This window comes from Micropterus salmoides, unplaced genomic scaffold, assembly GCF_014851395.1.
Source record: "Micropterus salmoides isolate LMB-PRFRI ecotype aquatic unplaced genomic scaffold, ASM1485139v1 Ms_hic_scaffold_1, whole genome shotgun sequence".
Classification (NCBI taxonomy): domain Eukaryota; kingdom Metazoa; phylum Chordata; class Actinopteri; order Centrarchiformes; family Centrarchidae; genus Micropterus; species Micropterus salmoides.
In genome coordinates this window covers 56214088-56227979 of record NW_024040040.1, presented here as the reverse complement: position 1 = coordinate 56227979, position 13892 = coordinate 56214088, and the positions used below count along the sequence as shown (strand labels likewise).

At 42.0% G+C, this 13892-nt stretch overlaps 2 protein-coding genes across 2 annotated transcripts in view; one reads left to right on the top strand and one right to left on the bottom strand.

The window, feature by feature from the left end:
• LOC119897322 (NACHT, LRR and PYD domains-containing protein 12-like) overlaps window positions 1-13892 on the bottom strand; it is a 192647-nt gene that overhangs the window by 69079 nt on the left and 109676 nt on the right. The window lies entirely within an intron of this gene.
• LOC119897314 (NACHT, LRR and PYD domains-containing protein 12-like) overlaps window positions 6312-13892 on the top strand; it is a 609009-nt gene continuing 601428 nt past the window's right edge. The window contains exon 1 of the mRNA XM_038710931.1: window positions 6312-6365. Coding sequence (XP_038566859.1) covers window positions 6341-6365 — 25 coding nt within the window. The 5' untranslated portion in view covers window positions 6312-6340. The remainder of the gene's footprint in view (window positions 6366-13892) is intronic.

Here is a 13892-nt window from a genome sequence, read left to right as displayed (position 1 = left end):
AAGAGAAGGAAGACATTGCTGGTAGTATTGTCTTCAGAGTTGTTAAACACCTCAGCGCACTGAAGGAAGCCATCTGACTGTGTGAGGGGCAAGATCGTTGATGTCTGCAGGCAGAGTAGGAGCTCTCTTGTCTGATGGGTCCACAATAGCAGAGAAGATGACCCTTGAGGACACAGCCCCTCCTCATTTGCATAATGAGGCAGAAATGCATACAAAATTTAAAAAGACAGGCAGAAATAATACCATGGGTGAAAATAAATAAGGTAAATAAATACAAAGGAAGAATAAAACAGACAAAAATATTAAAACACACACATAAATAATACATTAAAAAATTAGTAAAAATAAAGTTGAATAAACAAATAAGGTAATTATAACAAAGGTGAATAAGTAAAGGCACTAATTAAAATATATACATTTATGTCTCCTTGTATAATTTAATTACTACCTACATTTATTTATTTACTTATTTTTTTGTGTATTTAATTGGATGCTTATTTATTTATTGAGCATTTATTTATTTCTGTATTTATTCTGACTGTGTCAGGATCGGTCCTCCATAGCGGGGTGGGAGAGTTATCAAGCACGTAAAGTTTGGTTTCAGATGTGAGCATGTACACTGAAGTTACAACAACTTCCTGTGTCATGGCGAAGACTTGATCTCTGACGCCACGCCACGGACACACCCATTGACGAAAACTCGCAAATAGCACAACTTTTCATCTTCAATGCCTTTAGAAGGCACAGCACAATTTGAAGTCGGGTCGGACTAAATCCCTAGGAGGAGTTCGTTAAAGTACGAAGTGTGTAAATCATCCAAATTTCGTAAAATTCAAAATGGCCGACTTCCTGTTGTTTAGGGCATCGCTCCAAGAGGCTTTTTGTGCGTCTGGACAAGATACACGTACCACAGAAAATTCGTGCACGTAGGTGAAACGTGCGGGGGGGCTGCTTCGTTAAAAGTCACTCTGTTGCCAGCAGGTGGCGCTATGACTGTCTGTGAATGTCAGCATGTACATGTGTCAGGGCGGGACCTCATCCTACATGTACAGTTTGGTCCAGATGTGAGCATGTACACTGAAGTTACGACAACTTCCGTGTCATGGCGAGATCATCAACGCCACGGACACGCCCATTGACGAAAACGCAAATAGCACAACTTTTCATCTTCAATGCCTTTAGAAGGCCAGCACAAATTTGAGGTCGGTCGGACTAAATCCCTAGGAGGAGTTCGTTAAAGTACGAAGTGTGTAAATCATCCAAAATTTGACGTAAAATTCAAAATGGCCGACTTCCTGTTGGATTTAGGCATCGCTCCAAGGACTTTTTTGTGCGTCTGGACAAGATACACGTACCACAGAAAATTCGTGCACGTAGGTGAAACGTGCGGCGGGGGCTGCTTCGTTAAAAGTCACTTCCTGTTGCCAGCAGGTGGCGCTATGACTGTGGTGAATGTCAGCATGTACATGTGTTCAGGGCGGACTCTCATCCTACATGTACAGTTTGGTCCAGATGTGAGCATGTACACTGAAGTTACGACAACTTCCGTGTCATGGCGAAGAGTTGATCTTTGACGCCACGCCACGGACACGCCCATTGACGAAAACTTGCAAATAGCACAACTTTTCATCTTCAATGCCTTTAGAAGGCACAGCAGAAATTTGAGGTCGGTCGGACTAAATCCCTAGGAGGAGTTCGTTAAAGTACGAAGTGTGTAAATCATCCAAAATTTGACGTAAAATTCAAAATGGCCGACTTCCTGTTGGGTTTAGGCTATGGCTCCAAGAGACTTTTTTGTGCGTCTGGACAAGATACACGTACCACAGAAAATTCGTGCACGTAGGTGAAACGTGCGCGGGGGCTGCTTCGTTAAAAGTCACTTCCTGTTGCCAGCAGGTGGCGCTATGACTGTGGGTGAATATCAGCATGTACATGTGTTCAGGGGGGACTCTCATCCTACATGTACAGTTTGGTCCAGATGTGAGCATGTACACTGAAGCTACGACAACTTCCGTGTCATGGCGAAGAGTTGATCTTTGACGCCACGCCACGGACACGCCCATTGACGAAAACTTGCAAATAGCACAACTTTTCATCTTCAATGCCTTTAGAAGGCACAGCAAATTTGAGGTCGGTCGGACTAAATCCCTAGGAGGAGTTCGTTAAAGTACGAAGTGTGTAAATCATCCAAAATTTGACGTAAAATTCAAAATGGCCGACTTCCTGTTGGATTTAGTGCATGGCTCCAAGAGGCTTTTTTGTGCGTCTGGACAAGATACACGTACCACAGAAAATTCGTGCACGTAGGTGAAACATGCGGCGGGGCTGCTTCGTTAAAAGTCACTTTCTATTGCCAGCAGGTGGCGCTATGATGTGGGTGAATGTCGGCATGTACATGTGTTCAGGCGGGACTCTCATCCTAGATGTACAGTTTGGTCCAGATGTGAGCATGTACACTGAAGTTACAACAACTTCCTGTTTCATGGCGAATCATCGACGCCACGGACACGCCCATTGACGAAAACGCGCAAATAGCACAACTTTTCATCGTCAATGCCTTTAGAAGGCACAGCAGAAATTTGACGTCGATCCGACTAAATCCCTAGGAGGAGTTCGTTAAAGTACGAAGTGTGTAAATCATCCAAAAATGGCCATAAAATTCAAAATGGCCGACTTCCTGTTGACTTTAGGCTATGGGTTCTGAGGCTTTTTGTGCGTCTTGATACGATACATGTCCCCAGAAAATTTCGTAGACGTAGGTTGAACGTGAACGAGGGGCTAATTTTTTCCAATTTTCTAGGTGGCGCTAGCGAGTCATTTTGCAAGCCCATGTGCGAAACTTGTAGAATACGAAATTTTTCACCGGTTCTGACATGTTTGCAAATTTTGGTGAGTTTTCGAGAAGTTTAGGCCATGTCATTTGGGCCTACTTTGCAGAAAAGAAAAAAAAAAAAATAATTAATCCGAGCAAATTCATAGGGACCTCACACGGTCGTGCTCGGGCCCTAAAAAAAAAAAAAAAAAAAAAATTAAAGCTGCAAGCAGCGTTGGGCGGGCCCTCGCACTTGTAGCGCGTCCGCGCGTGAGCCGGCCGAGTTGCATATTCTGGAGCTCTGCCGGTGCGGCTGTGAATTTCCTACGCGGTTCCGACGCCGCATGAAGGTGCTATATGTCACTTCCTGTGTCCCCTATGTGGAGCTACATAGCACTTGCCGCTATGAATATAAATCGGTATTGACGTGTAGATGTCTGCGGGGTGGGAGAGTTAACAAGCAGGCCATGTCATTTGGGCCTACTTGCAGAAAAAAAAATATATATATAATCCGAGCAGATTCAATAGGGACCTCGCACGGTCGTGCTCGGGCCCTAATAATCCGAGCAGATTCAATAGGGACCTCGCACGGTCGTGCTCGGGCCCTAAATATAATCCGAGCAGATTCAATAGGGACCTCGCACGGTCGTGCTCGGGCCCTAACAATGCACAATACAAAAACATGCAATGCAGTGTAAATATAGAAGAAACAAATGTGCATTGTCCAAAAAGTAGCTTTAGCTAAAACAACAATCTGCTGATTACTGCTCGAGAAAAACATCTTGATAAACACGTTCTGGTATTTTTAAGATGGCTCAAGGTAACCAGTTGTTTTAGATCAGCACAAACAAAGTTTTACCTGGATGATGACGTGCTTCATCAATACGTGACTGGACGACAGTACTCTGTGATTGGTCGATCAGCTCGCAGGTAACGTGGAGAGCTGGGAGAAGGTCTTACTTATTGCTCAGGTGTGTTCGAATCTAGCTGGACGCCATTTTGTAAAAAGTTTATTTCTTTCATTCTTTTTTCCTATGTGGCTCTGATGTAGAGCTCACTTATACAATCATGATCGCCGCCGTAGATAAAGATGTGACTTGAAACTCGCCAGGAACATGTTTGTGATTGTGTGACGAATCTGGGATGGAGGCAGTCCGCAGCTGCTGCGCACAACACGTGCACGTGTACGGCAACCAAAACCAGTAGGGCTCCTAAATCGGGATTTGTTTTTGCAACCAGAAGAGTCGCCCCCTGCTGGATTTTCAATAAAATGCAGGTTTCAGGGACTTCCGCATCGGCTTATATTGTAGACCGGAAGCTTCCCGATTGGGTAAAGCCTACACGAAATAGAACAGTCACGCGCCTCTCAGGGTGTTTCTGTTTAGTTTCACTTCTCTGAAAGTTGTGGCGCAGATAGTTTCTCCGTCTGAACCTCCAGCTGAAGGTAATATAACTAACCTGAAATGTTTTTCTCGTTAACGCATGCTAGAAGCAGCATAAATCTGCCGCTGGATGCTTCATTTCTTCAAACTTTTAACTCTGAGGTTCACTGTGAACTTGGGACGAATGAGGCCAACAGCCGCCGTTGCTTTGTCCGCCATTTTGTCGATATTTGGGCTGTAAGCGGTAGAATAACAGCAGAAGTAGAGTTACTTTATCCTCAGGAGTTACACACAGAGTCGTTGTTACTGTGTAGCTCCAGTTCCTGATGACTGAAGGCAGCTTTTCCTGCCTGAATCAGCCTGTGGAGGTGGCAAAGACGAGCCGCTGCTCTCCCGCTGTCTGAGCCACTAACTGCGGCTGGAGAACAGCTGGTAGTGTCGGTGAATGCTGGAGCACATTTAGCTGCAGGACTGATTGAGTCTGATTTTTTTTTTTTTTTTGCTCAATAGCTTCTTCACAAAGACAGCCAGCCGGTTCTTTATGGGTCTATATTCAGTATCATTATTCAGATATGTTGTAATGTTTGGGACATTCTACCAGAAACAGGCCCTGTCACGGCCTTACAATGAATGGCATTGTTCCTTTTATTACCTTTCTAATAAATAATAGGCATTTAACCCATGACATTACACTATAAATTTGAAGCTAGCATAGACAAAAGTTTGAATAGTCCAGAATACAAGAGCCAGGATACTTACAGGACAACTTTGACCCATATATACTTTACTTGGCTTAGTGTAACTTGTTAAATTAGGTTGAAATACAATCTCACCTCAACGTAGCTGTTATAATGCTTTTGATCATATGATCTCCATCAGCAGATGATTTAGCCTGTTGTCAAAGAACTATGGATGTTCAAATGTTCTCATTTTTAAATTAATTAATTAAATTAATATTAATTTTCATCCTAAATGTATAATTTTAATATCTTTAGCTGTTAAAGCCTACAGTATTTGCTCATGAAGATCATGTGAAATGATTGAAAGCACAGTGGATTTTGTGGTAAACAACTGTTTTGTTAACTGTTTCAAGAACGCTTTTTAGTAATAAGAAATTATAATAGGAATGTTTACCAATACTTAATTAAAGAACACAAACATATCTTGTCCTGCATGCCAGTCCTGTCACATTAAATATTATGATAAAAAATGTCATATTTGAGATAATATTGATTAATTAATTGTCTAACTGTGTAGATGAAGGTGGCGGTATATACCCACCATTATGTTTGTAAAATATCCTATGTTGTAGTTTTGTTTTGCAACTATATAAGTACATGGTGTTATTCTGGACTTTCCATTCACTACATTCAACTAAAACATTGTTACTTATATTTCTTATAGAAATTATAATACCATGTTAGATACAATCAGGGACATGTGATCAATAAGAAAATACTATTTGTGTCAAACTCTTTCATTAGAAAACCATTCTAACATATACAAATTTGTCTGTGACAGGGCCTGACAATTTAGGTGTGTAACGCTTTTAAAAATGTATTTTATTCAAAAATAAAAACATGCTGAGATGGCACGATATGCGTTTCCCATAGTTTAAAGTGTTTATTGTTTATATAAAAGATGTTATTATTGTCAAAGACAAAGGAAAATATGTAATGTTGTTATATTGGAGTCTTAGTTGGTGTGAAATAATCAGCTGTAGCTTGTTGCAACAAGTCATTTTCTACAGGGACTCTGTAGAAAGAGAGATTCTGTCAGATCACATCAGTCCTTCAGTGAATGTATCCGCTCCTCCATGCATGGTGTGTGTGCTGGGCTGCAGCTTCATGCCTCCATCTAGTGGACTGATAATAGAAGTCAGCTGATGGCAGCTTCCTCTGCCTCACGCTGCTGTCTGACTGCATTCAGCTGCCACTGATATGAAACAGAAACTAGCAGCCAATCAGTGGAGGAGCAGCTGATCTTTTTCCAGGAGAAATGATGGAAAGGAGGATTTGAGTTGATGTGCAGATGAATGATTGTGTTTCCTCTCCAGGTGAAAGTGGATGTGAGTTGAGCAGCATGAGTCAGTGTGAGGACAGAGAGGAGGGAGTCCCTCCCTCTAAAAGCACTCTGTGTGGGGAACATGACAGCCAGACCAAAGCTCAGAGGTGAGATGAGGATCTCTAACTGTCCAGGACTCAAATCACTCTAGTTGAGCCTGACTGATTTATCGTTTTGTAGATATTATCTACCGATATAAGCTACTTGTTGATTTATCTGCATCGGCATTTTAACAGCTGATACTATTAAAAAAGAGAAACAGAGTGTCGCATAGTTGCCCACCAGAGGGAGCTCTGCAGCACCACAGAACAAAACATCAGCTGACTGGAGCTCAGAGCAGCTCTGTGGAGCCACAAAGCCAATTCCGTGTTTATCTGTGGAGGAGGCTGATATTAATGAGCGATTAAACTGTAGTGTCTCTAGTTACAGTCAGCGTCTCAATGATTAAACCAGAGGGGACTTGTGAATAAACGTGAGCTGAATAAGTATCTAACACACAGTTGCAGGTCCTCGTAGACAGTCATGTATAGAGATGGGGATCGAGACCCGGTTCCAAATTTCTGAAAACCTGAAAATCAATAAGGTTCGAGCTTATCGATACTGTTATCGAGACTTGCAGGTCTTATGATGTAACGTTATGTCTCAAGCGTCAAATGTGATTTAATTTGAAACGCAATGGATAAGAAAATCATCAGGCTCCCTGCTGTCTGTCGGCTCCTACACACATGGCAGCAGAGCGAGGCGGCGCCGTCGCGGTGGAATACAGTGAGGGTTAAGTTAGCTCTAAATTACTGTAACGTTAGTTGATAACAGCTACGCTCGTTACTGTAAGTACGTGCAATAAACCTTTGCAAGTAAAAAGACAGTTTATCAATACACCTGTCTGTAAGGTAACTTTAAACATGTAGAAATGGTTAATTAAATCATCTCTGTCCTCAGTATCTCATCCTGTGTTTTATACAAGCACAGCTAACGCTAGCTTGGCATTAGCCAAATGTTAAAAACAAGCTAAATAGAAAGCGGTCTGTCTGGAGCACAGACCGGTCTGTAGTCTTGAAAACTCAGCTGCTGGCTGAGACAAACCAGCCGCTCCTCCTTCTACCTGGTAACGTTACCTGCAGCCAGCGAGAGAGGAGGAGGGACTGATACAGACTGATGTTGTTCTTTCTAAACATCACTCACTACTTGTGATGTCAGATAAAGTTATTGAGTTACTTTGCTGTTGTAAACATTAATGTTGCTGCTCTAGAAACATTTAGCTGTATTTAAAATACTAAATTAAAAACAACCAGACAGTTAATATGTACTCTTCAATATATGTATGTATGTATGTATATGTATTATTTATCACAAGTGATATGTCATCTCAATATATAATGTTATCACACATTGAATATTTCCCTCACACCATGCAGGCCTACCTCAGGCCCGTTGGGTCTGGTCTTACCAAATAACCATCACTAAAAAATAGTAAAGTATCGATAAAGAATTGGATCGTTAAGCAGTCTCAATAAGGGTATCAATAAAAATTAACAATCCCCATCCCTAGTTATGAAGTATTAGATTAATTCAAGGGCAGCATTTCCTCTGCGTCACTGTATCATAGAGGCAGAAGTGTGTTAGGAAATCGTTTCTCTAGCTGCAGGTGATAAACTAGATGTATGTAGTCATCGTGGCAGATTACATGTAAAGTAATAACTACTGCATGACAAAATATATAATATAGCCGCAAGCGGCGATTCACAGGTTCATACCTTTTTTTTTTTTTGTAATACCGCCATCAAAATAATTTCACATACATGGTTCAGTATTGTTACAAAACACATTCTGCAAGTTCTGTAACGGTTGGAGAAGCATTTTCTGATCTATAGCTTGATTTGTTGGTTATTTAAAACGCCCCAGGTGTTCAATATGAATGAAACTTTCAGGGCATGTTTCATTTACTTATGAGGACACATCCTGAGAGATTTGTGATTGGAGAATGAATATGTGATTTATAGTGTAATTTGTGTAATTCTAAGCACCTTTCTTGCGATTGTAGCGCCCCCTAGGGACATAAGTACATCAAACTGTCCAGGTATATCCGGGGCACCTATCTGAACATATCCTGTGAGTTTTGTGATGATCAGCCCTACGGTTGCTGATTTGTGGTCATTTATGTCCAGAGCCGCGCCCTTTCATTGGTCCATATCTTGAAAAGTAATTGAGATATCGCTTATACAAGCGGCGATTTTGCGGGTTCATACCTTTTTTCCCCCAATATCACCATCAAAATAATTTCACACATACGGTTCAACATTGTTATGAAACATATCCTGCAAACAACTGGACAACCATTTTCTGATCTATAACTTGATTTGTATCATTCCACGTCCAGTTACGATGCATTTAAAGCGCCATTTAGTGGTCGATTTGAATGAAACTTTCAAGGCATATTTCCGGCACTCATGTGGACATATTCTGTGAGTTTTGTGATGGACCAACGGTAGCGGATCGTTGTCTATTTATGTCCTGCATCAATACCTTGAAAACGAAAGGAGCTATCACCAAGCTTTATACAACTTTATATATGTTAAGTCCAATAATGATCCAGAGAAAATTTAGTGGCAATCGGAGCTACGGTGTAGGGGGAGATGTAAAAAGTGTGTTTTTCAAAAATCTAAAATGGCAGAGGTTTTTTGTAGACGGATCTTAACGACCCTGGGGGTATTTTGTAGAGCACATTGAGCTGGAATTGTGTGAGAAATTTCAAGCACTGACTGCAAAGAACAAAACATTTACTGGGAACAAGCCCACTCAGGATTACAGACATTTCTACATATAATTCTCTCTTGCTGCTATGTTTCTAACATGTCAACAAACAGAATGGCTCCACAAAACAGAGTCTTAAGCCTACTCTTAAATGTGGAGATGGTGTCTGCCTCCTGAACCCAAACTGGAACCTGGTTCCACAGGAGAGGAGCTTGATAGCTGAACGCTCTGGCTCCTAGGGTTCTACTGCTACGCGGTATGAACCCTAATAATAACTAGAACTGCAAGCAGTTGTAAGCGGGGTCCAAGCCCCCCCCCCCCCCCCCCCCCGGCCCCGCGGAGGGAGCGCGAGTTGGCCCGGGCGCCCCACGGTCGTGCCGCATAAGGACCCCAAGTTTGGTGTTGATCCGCCATTCTAAACGTAGGTAAAATGTGGCATGGTTGGAAATCCTATTCATTTAAATGGGATTTTCCACGGCCTTTCAGCTTCAATTATATCGCCACCTAGAATCCGAATTGAATCAAAATTTTCAGGTGTCATCAGAGGCCGATCGGAAAGAATTGACCCAAATTTGGTGTCAATGGGACTTGCGGTTATGGAGATATAAAATGCATGTAAATCAATGGGATTTTTTTCAATAGCGCCAACTAGGGGCTAACTGTACCAAATTTTGCACAACCCCTCAGGGGGGTATGCCACATAAGGTCCTCAAGTTTTGTGTTGATCAGCCTTTCTAAGCCAGAGATATGTTATACTTCATTAGGGCCCGAGCACGACCGTGCGAGGTCCCTATTGAATTTGCTCGGATTATTTTTTAGGGCCCGAGCACGACCGTGCGAGGTCCCTATTGAATTTGCTCGGATTATTTTTAGGGCCCGAGCACGACCGTGCGAGGTCCCTATTGAAATTGCTCGGATTATTTTTTTTAGGGCCCGAGCACGACCGTGCGAGGTCCCTATTGAATCTGCTCGGATTATATATTTTTTTTTTTTTTCTGCAAAGTAGGCCCAAATGACATGGCCTAAACATACTCGAAAACTCACCAAAATTTGCAAACATGTCAGAACCGGTGAAAAATTTCGTATTCTACAAGTTTCGCACATGGGCGTTGCAAAATGACTCGCTAGCGCCACCTTGAAAATTGGAAATGATTAGCCCCTCGTTCACGTTCAACCTACATGTACGAAATTTTCTGGGGACATGTATCGTATCAAGACGCACAAAAAAGCCTCAAGAACCCATAGCCTAAAGTCAACAGGAAGTCGGCCATTTTGAATTTTATGGCCATTTTTGGATGATTTACATACTTCGTACTTTAACGAACTCCTCCTAGGGATTTAGTCGGATCGACGTCAAATTTCTGCTGTGCCTTCTAAAGGCATTGACGATGAAAAGTTGTGCTATTTGCAAGTTTTCGTCAATGGGCGTGTCCGTGGCGTGGCGTCAAAGATCAGCTCTTCGCCATGACACGGAAGTTGTCGTAACTTCAGTGTACATGCTCACATCTGGACCAAACTGTACATGTAGGATGAGAGTCCCGCCCTGAACACATGTACGTGCTGACATTCACAGACAGTCATAGCGCCACCTGCTGGCAACAGGAAGTGACTTTTAACGAAGCAGCCCCCGCCGCACGTTTCACCTACGTGCACGAATTTTCTGTGGTACGTGTATCTTGTCCAGACGCACAAAAAAGCCTCTTGGAGCGATGCCCTAAAATCAACAGGAAGTCGGCCATTTTGAATTTTACGTCAAATTTTGGATGATTTACACACTTCGTACTTTAACGAACTCCTCCTAGGGATTTAGTCCGACCGACTTCAAATTTGTGCTGTGCCTTCTAAAGGCATTGAAGATGAAAAGTTGTGCTATTTGCGAGTTTTCGTCAATGGGTGTGTCCGTGGCGTGGCGTCAGAGATCAAGTCTTCGCCATGACACAGGAAGTTGTTGTAACTTCAGTGTACATGCTCACATCTGAACCAAACTTTACGTGCTTGATAACTCAAGGGGTCATCTTCTCTGCTATTGGTGGACCAGTCAGACAGGAGAGCTCCTACTCTGCCTGCAGACATCAACGATCTTGCCCCTCACACAGTCAGATGGCTTCCTTCAGTGCACTGAGGTGTTTAACAACTCTGAAGACAATACTACCAGCAATGTATTCCTCTTTTCATGTAGACGCTCCGACAGACAGTGCTTTCAGTTTGCTGCATGCATGGACACAGAACTGCGGTATAGGGAGAAGCACACGGTCAGCTGGCTGCAGCTAAATCTGGAGTGCACTCGTATTCAATTCTGTATGGTAAATTCAGTTTTAACGGAGCAGAGCGAGCTGACAGGCAGAGTTAGAGACTTTTTCTGTCCGTTTCTCTCTTTACAAAGACGCAAGTTGCAGTCAGAGTCTTCTCTGAGATGCGAGCACGACATACAACACAATTTATCAAATTACACATCGGATATACAGTATGAAAATAAGATTGATTGGATTATACTCACAGGACGTATAAAACCTGTTACATGTGTCTATTAAAAGTAAAGTAACACAAAAATGTCAGGGAAATTACTTTACTTAGACTTAAGTACTGCAGTTGTACATTTGAAATACCTTCCTACCTTTCTGATAGGAAGCCTTCTTGAGGTGGTATAAAACATTTCTTCTTATATTCTGATTTGAGCTGTGGACAACTATGACCACATGAATTAAAAAAACATTTCACTGCCCAAGTCAGCTATAACACAAGTCTTGTTTTTCAGACTACATGCTGTACAGTATTAATGGACAGATTTTGTCCCAGGATTTCTTATGCATTTCTTCTTCTTCATTGCATGATTTTAGAATAATAAGGTGAGAAATGGGTCTGTTCTGAGTTCATCCTGCACTGCAGCAGCTAATAAAGTCCATTTAATCCCCAAAACGCTTTTCTTTTAGGCAGGCTGGAGCAGAAAACAACTCACCTTTCTCAAGTTGTACAGTGATGTCACATGTGTATGAAGGTGGATCAAACAAGCTAATCTTAAATGTCAAAGTAGAGAGGAGCCTAGTAGGCCTATTTATTTTCATTCATTACACAATATGAATAAGCTATGCAGACAGTTGTAAAGAAAGAACATCTTTTTCTTCTGTTCTCTACTTGTTATAGTTACACAGTATTAGGGGTGTGGGCTGTATTAAAAGTATCCACTGTTCTCCCATGCTCTAACACACAGTAACGATGAAATGTGTGCTGTTCTCACATTCTTCCTCTGTATGTACACATAAACAACAAGGCAGGGAAATATAAAAGGAATTTATTTATTGTTCAGTGTACATGCTCACATCTGAAACAAACTTGCAGTTTTAATTTAAAAATGTTTTCTGTAGTTTTATACATTTGACTCTTATTTATCAAAACTTTTTATACTGCATTATGTCATGGTATCTTAATATGGTCTCAACATAACAAATGTTCAGGATAATCTTTGTTTGTGTTATGCATTTCTTAAAATAAGGGGGAAAAGACTATACACCGATAAATCGGCTATTGGATTTTAAAATCCTCAAATATTGAAATCGGTATTGGACTTAAAAATCCCATATCGGTCGGGCTCTACACTCCACCATCATTATTCACTCTCAAAGCCCCTGTGACGTCACAGGGATGAAAGCTAAACGTGCCTCATGTAACGCTCGCCAAGCGGCTACTCCGACACGCCCTCAGAAACAGCGAGCTGCAGCACACAGCTCTCCTCTCCCTTCCAAACACTAGCTACCCTCCAGGCAGTCAGTGGACAGAAAGTTGTTCCTGTGATGTAGAGACAGAGCTCAGTTAAAACTTTATGGATACAGATTAATAACTCACCGCTCTGAAACTCTCGCTCCAGTCCGTGTTGCCGAGCCGGTTGGCAACACGTACGGCTGAACCCGAGCTGTTTACCGGCTTCTGGCTGACCCGCCCTTCTCTGCTTCTGATTGGCTAGTAGTCCTTAACTAGAACTGAGCATGTGCAACTCCCAAAAAAGATCATTTAGAGACGAGATGTATCACTGCATAGCTAAAACGAAGCCTTCAACACAGGCTGAAAAGAGGAGCTGCAGCAATGTGCAGTATGACAAAAATATAACCATGGAAACCTGTTCTGGTACAACCTCTAAATAAGATGAGGAACCTGAACATAAAATGACCTTTTTACAGGAAAGGTCCACATGTTTTCCAGTCTGCCCCTAAACAAACTGGCCCTCAAGAGATCTCTTCCTAATGTGAGTCCACAGTCCTGGTTCTGTGTAAAGAGACATTGCAAAGTTCAGCTGAGGATAATATGAGGCTTCTGCAGTCAGTAAGTCACTGCAAGTTCAGTACTTTTGAGACTGAAACATCCTTTTTGGATTTTGTCCTGAAATGCTTCACCTACCAAAGTCTGTAAATAACCAGGGTACCCTCGGGGTCTTTAAAGTATTAAAAAACTATTACATTTCATATTCTAAAATAAGGCCTTCAAAGTATTAAAATTTTGTTTACCAAGGTCTTTAATTTTTTCTTGTCCTTTCGTAGGATTAAATAAATGCTGTAACGTCATAAATAAACATTTTGTGTGTAAGACTTTATAATATACTCCATTTGGTGTGACAGTAGCCTAAATGTGACGTTACTGTTGATGTCAGTGTTCAGCTTTATGCTCTGGACTGTGAAGTGTTTGCGGTGCACAAGCTCTGGCATTCAGCTCTGGCGCGAATCAGTCAGTTGTTGGGAAAGAAAACGTCTCTAACGTGCTACTAACAAGCTAATGTTAGCTCATTGCCTCAGAATGGGCAAGTGTCTGAAATTCATAAGGCCAGAGATACAGACAAGTTGGCGGACGAGGCTGAGGGCAGTGGCGCCCAGTGAACGCAGCGTTCACTGGGCGCC